Below are 18,460 nucleotides of genomic sequence, written 5' to 3'. Positions count from 1 at the left end.
ATGGAGAGGAGTAGAAGTCCATGGAGGCTGCGGTGATTGTTTTATGTGGTGAGATGTGTACATAGGGTATATTTTTTATATTAAGTAGCTCAAGGACCTTTGATGTCGTCACCCTGGTCACATGACATTAGGCCACGCCCCCTGGACTCGCTCCAAAGCTGCATAGATACCAGGCAAGACTATAACTGATTTTATGGGGATCGGAGGGAAACTACTTTTAGCTACAGGCAGGGTGTCAGATAGTTACTAGAGCTCTATAGGAACCTGCCACTACCTGTATTTCTGAAAATAGTGGTGACGGGTTCCCTTTAAGTAGCCCAGGCAGTTGCATACACAGCAGATGTATTCTGCATTTTTATCCCTCACAATCATGTAGATGCCCCAATGTTTGGCTAATTTTATATCTACAACCACCTTTTAAAGGCATATTTTACTATAAATGAAGATTTTAAATCTGTATAGTATGTGATGTAACATGGACGGCATATAGCTACAGCTGTCTGCTTTACATATGGTCGCAGACTTTCCACAGTGCATTCACTTTTATCAAGTTGGCCCATCTGGGGCATTAAGATTTTACAACCCAGCTAGAAGCTTATGTAATAGCAATATAATAAGTTTAATGACTAAAAACCCTTTTAATATAAAACCCTGAAACCAATCTGAGTTTTCGAAAACCACGAAGATACAGTAGAGAAGCACAAGAGTAGCAGTGTTTTACCTCCAGAGCAGAAGGCCTGGCCTGTAAACGGTACCCGGCCCCATCTGCGTGGTTTATGGAGCAGGACTTACACTATAAAACGTATTTACAGTAATTCCCTTCCCAACATCAATAAAACCCTTCTTGAAATGTGAATTTCGCATCTGTCTTTTCTAAAGGACCAAAGACAGTAGGTATAAAAGTTTTTACAATTTCCAGTGAAAAACCAAGAGTTCCTATCATTTCAATAGATACTTTAGGTAGTCTAGGCCTCAGACAAATCAGGTGATTCTTTAGGGTTTCTATCATATAAAGTCTTTGTAATTCTGTTCCTACAGATACATCAAGAGACTTTGGCTGTTTGATGGGATAGTTCTGAGCAAAATCCATGCAAGCATTCACATGGTCTAGGTCAGTAGTGGCGAACCTATGGCACGGGTGCCAGAGGTGGCACTTAGAGCCATTTCTGTGGGCACTCAGGCCATTGCCCCAGGACAGGGTTCACCAAATAGGACCAAATCTTCCTGCAGTCCCAGGCAACTTAAGCGACACTTCATCAGCTGTTTGGAAAAGTGAGAAGGTGTTGACAAAACTGCATTATCTTTGGAGTCCATCCGCTGGACCCACCCACCCATTCTTCCTCTACAGAGAGACCCTGGAGAGACGCTACAACGAGAGTCTGAATTTTCCCTTCTTTCAACTGTATTGGTGGCCTCAGGGGGTCGATACGATTGAAAGATGAGGAAGAACAGGTAGCAATAAGTTACTGCTTAAAATGTCATGTTGGCACTTCACGGTAAATACGTGGATTTTGGTTGTAGTTTGGGCACTCGGTCTCTAAAAGGTTCGCCATCACTGGTCTAGGTAGTGCACAGGAACGTCCCGTACTGGTACCTGGCCAATGGGACACTCTTTCTAGAGAAAAAAGCAGACTCCATTTTTTCTAACACACAATGAGCTCACATACTTTAAATAAGAGCCCAATATGGTCATTGATAGTGGTTGGGTACATGTCAGATAAAGACCATCTATAACCCACACTTATGAAAGGGATTTTTATGCAGGGCCACAACAGCCCTCTTGACTTTTGTAAGGCGAGTCCTAATTAACCCTTTCATGGTTGTCCTGGTACCAGGAACTTGAACATAAAAACCAAGACACACGTCAGTCTCTTAGTGTATGTAAAGATCTTCTCCCGTTTTAATATCCCAAATGCATAATATCACAGACAGAAGACTCATCAAAGAGGCGTGAATAGTATACTGCAAAGCTATTGGTCAAAAAAAGTTAATTAATTGTGCTCAGTTCTCAGGGACCTTGTACACAGTTATTGTTTATGCTAATTTCCTGAGAAGAAGGAGATAAGCGGACTCCAGAATCATAATATTGAACTAAAGATGAAGGACAGACTGGCTTCTCATTAAATGTCAAAGGGAATTAGTTGGCAGGCCAGCAAACAGGTTACATAAAATGAAGTTTGAATTAGGAATTTAACTGGACAGTGGCCAGCGAACATGTCTGCTGTATCGAAGATGCCGGATAGTAGTCAAGATGGCATCCGAAACCAGTGCAATCTCCTTAACACTTACCATCATGGCAATCAATGCACATATATAGCTCTGGTTGAGAATGACGTTCCCCAGTAGTTGAAGAGGTGACTGCTCTCTAGAAGCATCTGCTTTCAAATCTGCTTAAGGATAACAAAATATGACATATTAGCATGTGGTTTCCTACAATATGGCCTCTATTCTAGCACATAGTAATAAATCTTTATTTATATAGCGCCATCATATTCCATAAGACACGAGTGAGCAAAAACAAGGTGTGGGACGGCATCCAAATTAGCCCAATCTGGGCCTGCTTACATAATGGGTGCCCGCAGCAGAAAGATCCCAGTTGCATGGGTCCAGGAAGACACAATTGAGGAAAAAGCAGCAGCACTGCCTCGTAATCCTGTGAAGTGTTCTTTTTATTCAGAAATACAGGCGGTCCCCTACTTAAGGACACCCGACTTACAGACGACCCATAGTTGCAGACGGACCCCTCTGCCCACTGTGACCTCTGGTGAAGCTCTCTGGATGCTTTACTATAGTCCCAGACTGCAATGATCAGCTGTAAGATGTCTGTAATGAAGCTTTATTGATAATTCTTGGTCCAATTACACCAAAAATTTTGAAACTCCAATTGTCACTGGGGCAAAAGAAAAAAAATTGTCTAGAACTTCCATTATAAAATATACAGTTTCGACTTACATACAAATTCAACTTAAGAACAAACCTCCAGACCCTATCTTGTATGTAACCCGGGGACTGCCTGTACATGTAGCGTTTGATAATGCTTGACAAGGATTGTGGAAACAACACGTGTACTTCAGATAAATAAAGAGAACACTTGGTTCACTGGATTACAACGTGCTGCTGCTTTTTGTCAATGGTCAGATGAAACAATAGGAAAGAGGGCCTTGCTTGCAAAAGTTGGCAGTCACATAAAATATAATGGGAAGCTTTTGCTTTGTAGAAATTTTCAAAGTACATTCTGTTTAAAGCTGTGCATCCTCTTTTTATTTGTCATCTGAAAAAGAAAAGCTCCTATAAAAGGGATAGTGCCAGGAAAAGAGAATCAGGTCTACTTTATATCACTTATCCAAGTATTATGCCATTCACTTTAACGGAGTTGAGTTGCAATACCATACACAACCATTGGGCAGGTGTGGAGCTGTAAAGAGGAAAGCAGCGCTGCTTTCCTATCCTAGTACTACCCCTTTAATGATATGCTAGATTGTTCTTCCATGTAAAACAAGATTTGCTGCCAAGTTCCTTAAAATGATGCGTGACCGCTTTTTACTGCTTAAGAAATGCACTGGCAGTCACAGGACTATTCAGAAAGCTGGAAAGTAGAAAATGCCATTAAAACTGACCAAGGAAAAGAAGCTTCCCACTTTAATAAAACATGTAAGACAACTAGTAAGGTGAGGGTGAGAGGAGGTCAAGGCTGCATTACAATGGGGCAAAAGGTGGCAGCTTCGTCCATGGTCTAAATTTACATAACATCACTGCTATATATTTAGGCAACATGCAACTAACTCACGGCCTTGTTGACTTCAATGGGACATTCATGGTACGGTGCAGGACTGTATGCTTTGATTGCCAGCACCGTAAACGATAATACAGGTCCTATTCCTACCCGTTTTGCGGCCATTGGCATTTCCTATGGATATCAGCAGCGGTCAGACGGACTGCAAGCAACAGCACATGGCCGGTTGCTTGCGGTCTCTTCATGTGCATGAGGACATAGCGTCAATAGAGACGATAATGTCTATCATTATATAAAAGCTATATGCAACATGTAGATACGCCAATATCAATACATTACATATTATTATATTTTTACATATGGTAGTTAGAAATTTTTATTTACGTGTCTTTGTGCGATATTTGCTTTCAAAATAATTTTACACTTCTCCTTTAAAAGAAAATACTTGCTAGGCATGTCAGGCCAGACCCCTATTAGCTCTTGTGCTCAATACAAGATCTATGGAGGGTCACTTGTAAATGTGTACAGCCTTAAAAGGGTATTCCCATTTTGGCAAATTAATGATATTTTTTGTATGATAAAAAGTTACACAATTTTCCAATATACTTTCTGTATGAATTCCTCACAGTTTTCTGGATGTCTGCTTGCTGTTATTCTAGACGAAGCTCCAATGTGTCCTTCCAGTGGACAGAAATCTGTCCACGGTCACGCAGGTGCACGGCTCGTTAGTATCATATAGAGCAGTGATGGTGAACCTTTTAGGGACTGGGTGCCAAAACTACAAGCAAAAGCCACATATTTTTCACAAAGTTCCAAATGCCAATTTAAAGTAACTAAAGTAACTCACAGGTTTCAAACGTATTGGCATCTTGAGGACACCAGTACTGTAGAAAGGAGAAATTTGGATTATTATTGTAGTTTCCCTCTAAGGTCCCTTAACAGGATGAATCACAAGTCCAGAGAAGGGTCTACAATGATAATCCAGCTCTGTCAGCACCTCCTTGCTCCTCCTGCACTTCTAGTCACTTTAAAATAGCGCTGAACATGGCACGTCCTGGGCTGCCTGTGACTACAGGAGAAGCTATTGAGTCCTGAATGGTGACCTTTGTGCTGGGTGAAGGGTGCCCACAGAGAGGGCTCTGAGTGCCACCGGTGGCACCCGTGCCATAGGTTCGCCACCACTGATATAGAGTAATCAGAGTTGTGTATTATAACGAGCCGAGCACCTGTGTGACCACGGTCAGATTTCTATCCACTGGAAGTAACAGAGAAACTTTCTATAGAATGACAGCAGAGATCTAGTAAATTGTGAGGAATTCGTACAGAAAGTATATTGGAGAATTTTATAATTTTTCATTACGCAAACAATAACATTTATTAGCTGAAATGGGAATACCCCTTTAAGAGTGACTAGAATTTCAACAGGGACTGTATACACCTAGTGATTATATATTATGTATATTTCCTGAGAGAAATGCAGTAACCATTTAAAAAAATGGATATGGAGCTAAACTAATAAATACCACATACCAGGGTCCTGTTGGGATTCTGTCTGGATTACATGGGCGGCACAGTCTTGTGGGTCACTGTCTGCAGCAGTGCCAGTCTCTGGTAGCATTGGCTGTTGCTCAGGAAAGAAAACACAGGAAGTTTACATTCATCCAAATGCAAGGTTAAGAACTTCACAGAGTGGACATGTACATTTAGGTGGCCATATTATAAGATTTACTTTTTAAACTTACAGGAAATCTACCATCAAAATCAAGCTTGATAAACCAGGGACACTAACTTCATAGATCCAGGCACCATGGTAATCTTCTTACATCTGTTATCTATGGCCTCTGAATAATTGTGCATGCATTATTAGCCTAGTGCACTCTGTGTGCATATCAGAATGCACAAGGCTCATTAGCATATTTTTTATTTATTTATTTATTTAACAGGAATGCCCAAGTGTCAAGCATCATGACACCAACACTGAGGAGAAGACACCGACAGGTGATATATGTAGGTTAATTTACTACCAGTAAATGGATTTCCTTTAATTTTCACAGTACGGAGAGCTCTAGCTTCCTACACATCAAACCAGTGTTGCCTACAGTTGGGAATCTGTTCTTTATGGAATACTTATACTAGTTTGGCTTTTATCCCTCATGTCATTAGAAATCCTGAAACTGATGCTTGATGTTAAGGGGACTGCCTTACAACATATACATGAGGAAAAGTTTCCCAACTCTGAAAGTGGCACTTGTCATTGTTGAAGCGGTGTTAATTTAGTAGCCCCTCAAGTCTCTAATCCGAGTAATCACTTGCCACAGACTCTATAGCCTCAACAGCAAAAGAACATTTAGCCTCTCCAGGGACCACTGCAGCCACTAGCAGCAAGGTAGATGACATTTTGTTGCCTGATCACTGAGGCAATAAATATACTACCGTAAGTCTCAGGTTTTAAAGTACTTGAACCTCCATCATTATATGTACAGAAGAAGAACCTTAATATATTAATAAACTGACGATATTAACTTCCCTTTGCCGAGTTTCCCCTTATCCCACTGCTCTTACAATAAGGAATGTTAGTAAACAAGCAGCGTTTCCATTTTATTTATGAAAAATGCTATTTTTCCAGCTGACTAATTTACATCTGAACACCATTGGCATCCTTACTGATCCCTGGACTGCAGCATTATTTTCTACCTTGTAATAAGCCGATTTCTATTCTGATATCACATTGGGGCTTATTTACCAAGGGTCCCTGGACACACTTTCGTCGCACTTCCCAGCGTTTTAGGGTTTTGTGCGGCTGTGACAGATATTTAACAGGGTATTGTGTCGTACACGATCGGATTTTGCCGCAACTGTGCTAGCTTCCATGTGACAGAAATTGGGGGGCTGGCCATCGGACGATCCGAATGATTTGGACTGAGAGCTGGATTTAACTTTCAAATTATGTCCCAAGATCAAACACTTACATGCACCAGGTAGGTGAAGAAGGTGAACTCTGTCAGATCTGAGAAGGAAAGCGACACATGCACGATATCGGGCGCACGATCGAATCATGGCAGAGTGCATGATCGCCGGACAATGCACCTTCTGAAAACTCCTCCGGACGGGTAAGTGAATGTGCGCCACTATGTTTGCTTTATAGGGAACCTGTCATCACACTAACTCCAAGCCCTCAAACAGTACCTTTTTTGTGCTATTTAAATCTCCTGGAGGACTTTTTGAAATATTTTTAGGTTGCAGCATGAATAAAAATAAATAAATCTTTTATTCTTCTTTTGAAGGATGCAATCAAGTAATCCTGCCCTTTCCATGCATCTTGTGTCCAAGCACTGCCTCCTAATTGGATTGTCATTCTCTCGCTATCTGGAGATCTAGGAGGCACTGTTTGAGGTCTTGGGGGTTCCCTTTAATAAGTGTCCGTCCGCTCACCTTTGTCTCCTCGCCTACACTGCATCTTCCCTTTGACCATGCCTCTGCTTCTGCCATTTCCAGGTCTTCACCTGCAGCTTTCTGGGAGCTTTGCCCTTCTACCTTCTCTTCATTCAACCTCTTGGGAATAAAAAGGTGTTAATATTAAACTCCTTCCAGATATGGTAGATTTTATGGGGATTGATTTGTCCAGACTGACATTTGACAATATATTAAGAACATATCATTTCACACATTTTCATCACCTACCCTTTCTTTGCTGGGGTTCTTCAGCTTCAATATGGAGATGACTGAATAGTATAGAAGTAGTAATATTCCTGGATTGACATACACTGGCCAGTCATGATTTTGGTTGAGAATGAGATCATCAACACTGCCAGTGCAATTAGAGTGGATAATAATGTCTTTAAGACCAAAGAGCCTGTAATGATATACATAAAAAAAGAAACAAATCAACATCACAAGCAGAGAGGGACTTGAGCAGACTAAAATGTGGATATAGACATGGGAGTCACAAATATGGAAAAAAATTAGGCTATCCAATACAGGTTGGTACCCACCATATATTAAATGCGAGGAACTTAATAATATGACATCCTGCAAAGCAAGGAAAGTCTTTCCCAGAGCGTCTTTGACACTAAATTTATGGGTCTTAGATGGAAACAAAATTTTCATGGACATAGTTGGAGGGTTTACAATCCACCATTTCTGCACTATAAATCTTGTACTGTATCTTCTATCATTGACTTGCTCCCTTTATCCCACACTAAGATTATAAACTGGCAGCGAAATGTGACAAACCCCAGGAGAAAGCAGTAAAGACCTCAAATCCCAACTGGATCTCATTGCTTATTTTTCTCTGATCTGTTCAGTCTCAGCAAAGACTAATATTGGAGGTGACAGTGAGGGAACATCATGACTGCATTCATGTATTACATCTGCATATAATAATCATTTTATTGGTCATAGTCCCCATGGAAGTTAATACACAAACAAAGTGGAATCCAGGTCTCTGGAACGTATGCCATCTAGAGATGGTATGCAGTATAGCCATCATGTAGGCTATGATGACTAGGTCATTCAATGTATAGTATTAAAAAAAAAAAAAGATGATGTCATACATACACAAAAAAGCATGACGTGCATATTCAACTAAGAATGTCACTTAAAGATATGATAGATATGATGCAAAACTTCAAGGACAAAGGGTGTAGGGCGACATTTTGTAACCCCTACATAAGTAGCCACAACATCCATCTGTGGGAAGTGTGCCACTAAGAAGTATTATGTACATGTTAGGGATGTGTATGTTGTTACAGTATGAATCCTATTATATTACTTGCAGATGTTAAATAGAAGCAGCCACTTAAAGGCACAGATGACCTGCGTGTCAAGAATATACTTCAGTTTCTGGACTGGGTTTAGTAACTTTATACATGTTTATTACAGATTTTGGCAAGTTAAATACGGCTGTTAACTGTATTAGAGTTACCTTTTTAGTGATATATATACTCTTGGTTCAATGCCAGACAACTATGCAACCTAAACATCCCACAAGTTCAGCTCTATAAACCTGAACAAGACAATCTTAAAGACATTTACAGTCCCACAAGGTTTGGAAAGCTGGGGCACTCTTCCCATAGCATAATCATTTAGAACATGAAATTAAAGATTTAGATTAGTCCATGATTTTAATGGTACTAAACAATGTACAAAGCCAGGTTACAAAAGGAGAAACCGCTCAAGGAAACAAGTTGTGATACAAAAATGTTTTATACATTTTAATTTTAAAATCTTCAGCACAATCCAAATAATCTCTAGATCACCATGAAGTACATAAATTGCATTGTTATATAAAAGCTACAACCATACTGCGCTCAAGTAACACCACCACAATGCAGTAATAATACCACAATACACAAGCTCAGTAACATGTCCAGACAGTAGTGCACAGATCCAAGCCAAGGATTTCCTGGCATCAATAAGCAGAAGCATAGTTCTGCAGAAATCATCATATGGCGCACAAACATTTACAGGCATGAAATTTACTGAAAATATGTTCAAAATAAGATTTATTAGAGTAGATTGTGTTTTATCTGGATAATATGGTGCCACACTAGTTCTATGCCAACAACCTTTTGCCCCTTTTTAAATTACACAACATGTCATGCAAAACACATTTTCATATTTTTCTTCTCACTTTTCATTTCTTTTTTTTTTCTGTCCGTGCCTTCTATAAGCTATAACTTTATTTTTCTGTCACTATAGCTGTGTGGGGTCTTGTTTTTTCTAGACAAAATGTAGTTTTTAGCACAACTTTGGGGTTTTAATGACCTATTGATGAACTTTTGTTAACCCTTTCTGTACAGTATACTTAAGGTCGTTAAGGTGTTCATTTTCTTCTTCACCTGCCCACATAACCAAAGAAGTTTGTGCTATATATTAATGGCCTTAATTATTGTTTCATATAATGTTTTAAGAAACTGTAAAGAAATTATGGAGACTAATTTTCCAAGATGATGGAGGACAATACAAAAAAGAGCCACTGAAAATAGTCAAGTTAACCCCTTCCTAACATCTGATGTACATATAAAAACCTGTGTAAACTCACAGTGTAAACTTACGGTATGCTACACTAATCCATAAATAGATCCTGTTAAGCTCCAACCAAAATATAGCGTAGTATAGTATAACCCATCAAAATACTTCTATAAAACACTTTATATATTTCCTATGCAGCTAAATGCAATTATCCGTGTCCTGTCATTAGCCACTTATGTCCAGTGCTGGGAACTTTTGAAGGGGTTGTAACAAGTTTTCAAGTTATTAGCCGTTGACAAAATAGGGGATAACAATCTGATCAGTGAATGGGAGTGCCCAGATAGCGGACCTAAATTTTCAACAGACCTATACTATTGAATGAAATGGCAGGATGCATACTCTTCTTGCCAATCCATAGAAACTTAATACAAGCCCTTTAAAAGGACATCTACCACCAGAATGAAGGATTGTAAATCAAGCACACAGACATACTGTTGTGTGCCCTCTCCTGCTGGATCTGATCTTGTTTAAGCTTCCTATGGCCTTTTTTTTCTTTTTTTTTTTTTTTTTAAAAGGCTTGTAAAGAGCTCCAGGCTCTATTAACACCTATGGAAGCTGGAGCCCCTCAGGCTCATTTGCATAATAAAAAGTAAAATATGAGGAGATCCTGCCAGAGGGGGCACACACCAGTATGTCTGTGTACTTGGTTTATAATCCTTCATTATGGTGGTAGATGCCCTTTAAGCATAGTAACTTGCATATGTGTAAATGTCTTAAACGCTGCACTTTCTTGGTTTAGCAAATCCCTAATTTTTTAACTGTTGAATACTTGCCAGGCCTACCATTCATGAAACCCAGGAGAAGCAATTTGTCTTCAAGCTTCAATCATGGCATGGAAACATGCTCACATATTTCTATGATTGTATAAGCCAGTCTGTATTTTAGCATTCGTTTACATAAAATCACAGGCCCCCAGGCCTCTGCATGGATTGCGTGCCTACTACCCCTTTACAGCAAGTAAGTGTGAGTTATTCTATCCTGATGACATTACACCAGTGTGTGACAAGTCTAGTTTTTCCACTCTAATTTTACAGGACAGATACATGAACAAAGTCATGGTTCAAATTCCCACAGTAATTTGGGATTCAACTTTTCTTTATTTTCCATTCAGCTTTACAATCCAACTTTGTGAATTACATCTTGGGTGTCTTTCAAGGAGTAAAAATTTTATTTTACTAGTCCAGAAATTGTATCCCAAAAACTATGAAACAATAGGCAAAGATGTTTCTTTAATCAGCATTAATTGCTCCATTACTATGCATACAAATGCTGGTATAAAATCTTAGAGCAATTATTTTTAATGTCTGCTTTACAAGACTGGGCCGATTCATTTGTTGATCTATTTTTACCAAAGCAGAAGATTTTCTTTTCATACAAGGCTTTAAATCTTCTGCTTCCCCTAACCAGACATGATTGGTAAGCTGTGCCCTTAAATGTTTTATAATTTTTCCTTACCATATGCATTGGCCTACGTATGCTCAGCAGAATCAGGTACAGGCAGTCCCCGGGTTACATAAAAGATAGGGTCTGTAGGTTTGTTCTTAAGTTGAATTTGTATGCAAGTCGGAACTGTATACTCTATCATTGTAGCCCCCTGCCAAATTTTTTTAAGTCTCTGTGACAATTGTAGCCTGGGCCTAAGCTACATTAAATCGCAAACATCCAGAGGTCCGTTTGTAACAATGGTTCGTATGCAAGTCAGGTGTTCTTAAGTAGGGGACCGCCTGTATTTGGCAGCATGTGTGCTTCTATCATTAACTTGCCTTCTTTAAAGGGAATCTGTCACCAGCGACCTCATTTTCACCAAAGACAGGTTACAGCAGCATTTGAGGGCACGTTTAGTTTAGAATCCCCATGGGGCCCATGGCTAGTGATAGAAGAATCTCAGAGATTCAGGGATCTATTTGAGACCAGGCAACCAGGCGACCCTTGGAGTCTTTGATTTCCTGAAATCAATTTGCTTGTTTTGTTACTTTCTTTCACATGTCTTTTCTCCCTTCCCGATGTAGTCTCCCCAATGTGTGTGTCTATGGAGTTGTTACCTTTTGGTTTGGTTCTGTTTTTCACGTTGGCAGAAGGCACTAAAATCACTGACAGGGGCAATTGACCACATTACGACTCCATGTCAGGGAGAAGCTCACTAGACGCTTAGACTCCCAGCTTAGGAAAGGACAGCTGGCTGGAGCTCATTCCCGGTGGCAGATGCTTACAGCTGCCTTTATACAACACCTTAAGGCAGTGAGAGGATGTCGATACTTCAGATAGGGTTGTGTCGCATCATAGAGAACCATAATATAAATATATTCGAATCTGAGCCACCCACCATCTACCACTAGGTGCCTTTCAATGATTTAGGGTCATAGACAGCATGTAGAGAAAGGATCTCTCCCCTTCACCAACAAATATTTCTGTGTGCCCTGCCATATTCTTTTTAGCAATACTTACATTGTTCTAAGAATGTAATGTCTATTTTGTTTAAAGTTATAGGTTTCAGAAGCCGTTGACAGCTGCATTGCAAATATGTCTTTCTGCTTTCTCTAAGTATTTGCACTACAATAAAATCCCAGGGGTTTGGCTTTGGTTTGGATTTCAAAAAACAACATACGACTTGTCAATGGGAAAGGGAAGTGCTGTACAGGAGTACAAAGTGGGGGCCCAAGAGCTGAGCAGTCTGCAGCACAGACAAGTCACGTTTTTTGAAATGCATCCATACCAAAGCCCAACCCCTGAGACTACACAGAGGATTCTGTCAGGGTGCAAAATGATAACACTCTAGATACAAGCAACTACCACCAGGGGGAGCTTGCTGAAGACAATGCATAAGCACAAGAGGTAGCTTTATGCACCATTACAACCATTGTTGCAAACACAACAAAAGCCACTGAACTAGTTAATGGTAATCTGTTATTTGTACCATATCTAATGTTTTGTCTTCGAAAGATGCATTTTTTGTGGTTAGAAGACCACAGCAGCCATTCACTTGCCTCAGTGTTGATCAGTACAAAAAACAGCATTGACCAAGCTGTCACATCACATTTGCATTTAGATCAGCACTGAGGCTAGTGATAGGGCCAGTGATGTAACTATCACTACAGCAGGCATAGTGGCTGCTACAAGGTCCACTGTGTCCGGAGGCTGGGTAGGGCTGCCTAGATTAATTTGCTGTAGATTACACACTTGACAAATAAAATCAAGACACAGATAACACAGATTATGTGTGCAGGCCAGGAACGGCAGTCCTTCTCATTGCAGCGGCCTCCAGTACACAGACCGCACCATCTGATTTTGTCATCACATTGCGCTGTATGTAGTCACCTGGACCTAGGAAGAAGGAAGCTGCAGGAGTCATCCAGGTATATAGCATTATTTTGATTTTCCTTGGTGAAAGGGGTACTGTATCTGTAGTCTGACAGGGGAATGGGGGTTCTGTATCTCAATGTTGAAATATTAGGGGGGTGGCATAGCATATTATTTATAAGGGGCATGGCATGTAATATATTAGAAATGACATAGCATGTCATTTATTAAGGGGGGATTAAATTAGAGGTGCAGAACATACGATAATAATTCAGTTCTTTATATAGCGCACACAGATTACGCAGCTCTTCAGTCCCATATATTTTATAATACGACATGGCAAGCAATATATTAAGGGCAGGTTGCATGGTATCTAATGTATAATGGGGCACGTCATGAATTATATTAGTAGGGGGGCAAGGCATGTAATTTATTATAAGGTATGACATGAAATATATATTATATATTTGGGGTGCAGTGTATGTAATAAAATTAATTAAGGGGTATACAGGGGTCACTTGTGTTAGGAGAGGTGTATATAGATTAGGAGTACAGTGTTATCCAGGTGACGTTATGAAAGGATTGTGGTATCTTTAGTGGCCCAGTGTGCAAAGATGTCCTGCACCTGGCGGCATATTCAGCACGGTTAAGTCATGGTGATCTGCCCAAGTCTCATCAGTCATGCAAGTCATGTAACTTACCTTCTAGTGTGCAAAGTATATAAATATATATGTGTGTGAGTGTATAAAAGTAAGCATGTGTGTATGAGTACTGTACTGTAAGTATATAGGAGTGTATAAATGTGTACATAAATATGTATTTTTTTCACATTTAGGGGAAGAGGGGCCCTTATTCATAAATCTGCCTGCGGCACAGCCTCTCCTAGATACACTCCTGGACAGGGCACCAACTAAAGGGTAGTTCAGCAATTTCAATGTACATCATGTGGTGTAGTGGAATAAAAGTGAAAGAGCAGTTGCCATGGCCCACGATAAGTATGATAAGTAACATCTGGTGTAACATCCTGGAAGCAATGAGTTTAGTGCTTGTGATGAATGAGCAGTTAACAGCCATTATGCCAGTGGTGAGAAAACAGAACTATGCCATTATCATAGATAATCTGTGTTTTACACTAGATATAATGCTTCAAAGAACAGTCTGATAAGAACATTTCATCTGTGAAATGTAGCATGCAATAGACAGACATTGCACAGATTTATGGGGCCATTCAAAAAGGAAAAAAACTGCCTCTGCTGCCCAACAAATTACAATAGTTTCCTTTTTCAAGAGTGCCCTATAAAATGAAAGTTATGCTACTGCTATAGGCAACGTAAGCTACTTTTCTTTTAGGTAGTTTTCAGACTTAGTGTCTAGTATAAGAGGATGCTCACTTCTGGCCAGCTTATATGTCCATTTCCTTTTAACAGATATAAAACCTGCAGTTATCCTTTCCTGTTTTTCAAAGTACAGTATATGGATTGACATGCTTATATTAATGTAGTAGGGATGCAGAATCTGCCAAGTGTGGGCAATTTTCATACAATTTTCTTCCCGCAACTAGAAATATTTTCCATTTTGCATATTACGAAAATACAATTAGTTAGTAACCAGTACCATAGATACACCAACCACCACAGTACAGAAAAAAATACTACCCAAGCAATTATAAATACCACATTACAGCAATAAATACCACCCCAGCAACCTCATAATGCATTCAGAGCATACAATAATATGCAGACCTCCGAGCAGATAATAAAAGCACTGCAGACCACCAGAGCAGGCAAAAATCAATAAATATCATCCTTTCCTGGCTCCTCCATGCTGCTTGTATGCGCCGAAATCAGGACCTGGAGCACAGCTATGCCAAGAGCAGGAGAGTACCCAGGAGCAGTACAGTACAACTGACAAGTACTTACCCTCCTGGGTCCTCTCCTGCTCCTGGGGCCGTTCTCAAAGTACTTAACCAGATTCATACAACCAGTATCAGGAGAAAGTGGAGAGGCAGGAGAGGACTCGGGAGCAGTGAGGATTTCTCAGCTGCACTCACAACTAACCAGCCTCCTGGTTAAATGCACACTTCCATCGGTAATGGAAGAACTCATTTGACTCTGACTGTCAAAAGGGTACGGACCGAAACTCATGGCTTAAAAGGGCCACACGTAGTCTATTCCCCCTTTCAGTTGAGACGAACGTGTGCTGCACTTTATGTACATGCTTAGTAGTGAAGCTCCTCTACTCCAGATCACAGAAATTAGGCACAAAAAAGGAATGGTTGCATTTATTTAAGAACTGCTAGAGTGACCAGGGAAACAAGACTGTGGAGTTGAAGTCGTAGACTATTTTGGTAGAGCTCGAGTAGTCGAAGTTTGGGGACTCGAGGCGATGGAGTCAGAAGCTTGGCTTATCAACTCCACAGCCCTGCTAAAATAATCTTGAAAAATTATGCTAAAAATCCAGATGGGCTGTGAGGGCTACTAGAGCACTTACGTGGTACCGCTTGTTACCCTGTCTTCTCCCTCCAAGCACTTCCCCCTCCTTCAGCCTGATGTAATCTCAACCAGCAGAGGAATTTTCAACACACAGTGATTGGGAAGGGGGTTGGGTTCTGTGTAAGAGCCTGTGAATGCCCACAAAGCCATTGTAGCTCATTAGCATGAGTTTAAAGATTGATTTCAGAAGGAAGGAGGCCACAGATAACACATAAGAAGATTACCACAGTCGCAGTTCCTAGATCGAGAAATAGGAGCCCCTGGTTTATCATGCTTGATTTTGATGATAAATTTCATTTAACTGCACCCCTTGAAAGTGACTGACCTGATTGCTGGAACCCCTACAGATTGCTAGAAGAAGAAAAATGAACATTTTCTATAGCAGAAAATGACTCATCTACCCACAGCTGGCTATACAGGAAATCAATAAGTGGCTACAATGGAACAGTAACTTCATTGCTTATTACCTCAAGGGTATGTCACAACAACTTCATTAAAAAGAAGTGTGGGTAAATGTGGAAAACCACTTTTCAGCCATATCTGTGCTAACCATTTTAATAGCACATACTGTTTGCTCGCCGGCTGAGCTAGGTGTAGTCCATTGTACATTATGTATATTATGTCAATATCTGTATTATGGCAATATATTATTGATTAATGAGACCATCATTAAAACAACCTTTTGGAAGGAGCAATACAAAAACCCTCACCATCTCTTGGGTTCACAGGATTTCCTTTAAATCCTTTCTGTAAATCCGGAAACTATGTGTGTCGACACCAAGTCAACACTGTGAAGGTCTTCTATTCACAGATTATAAAACCGGCTCGTAAGGGGAAGAAAGGTCTGATAACACTACGTAAAAAATATAAATGGTCTTTTATTATGATGGGTCGACATATCCTTCTAAGTACAAAACATAATGATAGACATATGAAAACCATATGTTAACACCGGGACTAAGTGGTAACCCAACATAATAGGCTATAAGCCTCCAGCTCCTGTATATACCAATATTACCACAAAAGCACATGTAGCTCCTTCATAAACCTAAGCAAGGAGAGAAGTTACAGTGAAAAACTAAGTTACACAGAAAGGCCAATTTTAATGATCAATAGAGACTACTCTCCATTTCTATGTGTATTTTGGTCTTTAGCAGTATGTAGGTGGGTACGGCTTGATCCTGCTCCTAGCTCGGTTTAGTATAAACATCTCACACTACTACTGCCCAAAAGCTCAGAGGGAACCATTTAGTTTTTGTAAACCAATAAGTGTCTAAGATTTTATCTGCATAGTCTAGTCATTAAAGAACACATTATAATGGAGCATAACCATGCTAAATAGCAAACATTGTTTGTATTACATCTATAACTGTCTATAATGTGGCTTCATTCATAGGAATTTACAAACCATCACCACAATAAGATACAATAAACAATACCTAGTAAAGAAAATGCTGGAAACCTTGTAAATAAAAGTGAACATGCATTTAGTTCAAGCGTATGCATGCCATAGTACTCTTCGCGTTACACTATAAAATGTCATTTATAGAAACCCTTCAATGGCAACATTGCACACAACTAGGCACATGATAGAAAAAAAATCACATTTAATATCTAGTAAAAACCATTAACTTTCATAGAGAAATAACCATACATCCAATAAAATGCTGTTTAATCTACACAAATCTCCATACTAATACTGCTATTCAATGCACAACACAAAGACTATGCACTCGGCGCTTGATCACCAGCATAACTATGCACGCCCCTTGCGTGCTTGAAAGTTCCCCCCCCACGAGGTCTTGCTTCCTGTGATGTCACCGAGCTCTCAGGAGCAATGGTGTATGCGTACTGTTAGACCTTGACAAAGACACTGCTGTGTCGAAACGCGTCGGTCTGTGACGCTAGCTGTGCATTCCTTTTGTGATTTTACCCTTTGCACCAATAAAGGATTTTTTTCTACTCTACGCTATGTGCTGGACCTGAAGCTATTTGTTTCGCCTAGTTCAAGTTTGCATGGTCGAGCTCCGGACCAGTCCGTGCACTCCAGCGAGAGGAAGTCCGTCCATACAGTTGTGGTGAGAGCCGGGTGTGGGGGCTTGTTGTAGCTAGACCCCTACAGTACTTTTTTTTTTTTGTATGCGTACTGTATCTTCATTTCGCACGGCCGTCCGCTTTGCAGTGCGTCACCCACTCTCGGGAGCGAGGGAGGTTGGGAGGAGAACTTTCAAGCATGAAAGGCGTGTGCATAGTTATGGTAGTGGCCAAGTGCCAAGCGCCCTTTGTCAGTGGCACAGGGCATAGGAGCGCTAAATGGGTCATTTGCCTATTCTGATTTCTGTGCCTAAACAGGACGCTGCATAACACAAGATGGGTTAGATATAGACAAGTGCAATTGTTCCCCTGCCAACGCATTGCAGACTGCGCCCGGGTCATAGAAATGTGCCCGGGCTGGAAGAGCAGTAGACGGAGACACAGGGTCAGGGAGAAGAAGCCAAAGGTGAGTATAGGTTTAATTTTTTTTTTTTGCAAGAGGGGGGGGCAGGACATTTCATTAAAGGGGGGCATCTGGCAGAATATTTCATTAAAGGGGGCATCTGAGGTGGACATTTCATTAAAGGGGGGTATCTGCTGTGAACTGCGGGGGGCTGACTGTGGACTGGGGGGGGGCATCTATATACTGAGTGGGCACGTGCAGAATCTGACTCAAAATGTTTTGGTCAAAGAAAAAATTGTGTATAATGTTAGGTATCAATGTGGGAATGGGGGGGGGGGGAGACTACAGTAAATAAGAGGGCCTGGGCATTCAATTTCCTGCCCGTTCCCTTGGTGTGTGGGACAGAATTCCAACACAACAAACAGAAATGGACCTTACTTGTCTAAAGTCTTCAAAAACTACAGCCTA

At 40.4% G+C, this 18,460-nt stretch overlaps 1 protein-coding gene across 2 annotated transcripts in view; it reads right to left on the bottom strand.

Moving 5' to 3' along the window:
• The window catches only part of PIEZO1 (piezo type mechanosensitive ion channel component 1 (Er blood group)), a 135,608-nt gene that overhangs the window by 45,297 nt on the left and 71,851 nt on the right, over positions 1-18,460 (bottom strand). The window contains exons 8-11 of one of the 2 annotated variants that reach the window (XM_072117469.1): positions 7,415-7,586; positions 7,166-7,285; positions 5,264-5,354; positions 2,290-2,390 (exon numbers count right to left, since the gene is read on the bottom strand). In XM_072117469.1, coding sequence (XP_071973570.1) covers positions 2,290-2,390; positions 5,264-5,354; positions 7,166-7,285; positions 7,415-7,586 — 484 coding nt within the window. The remainder of the gene's footprint in view (positions 1-2,289; positions 2,391-5,263; positions 5,355-7,165; positions 7,286-7,414; positions 7,587-18,460) is intronic. The other variant, XM_072117470.1, reaches the window with a different exon arrangement.

Source organism: Engystomops pustulosus, chromosome 7 (genome assembly GCF_040894005.1).
Source record: "Engystomops pustulosus chromosome 7, aEngPut4.maternal, whole genome shotgun sequence".
Classification (NCBI taxonomy): Eukaryota; Metazoa; Chordata; class Amphibia; order Anura; family Leptodactylidae; genus Engystomops; species Engystomops pustulosus.
The sequence above is the reverse complement of the archived record's forward strand: the minus strand, read 5'-3'. Positions and strand labels throughout refer to the sequence as shown.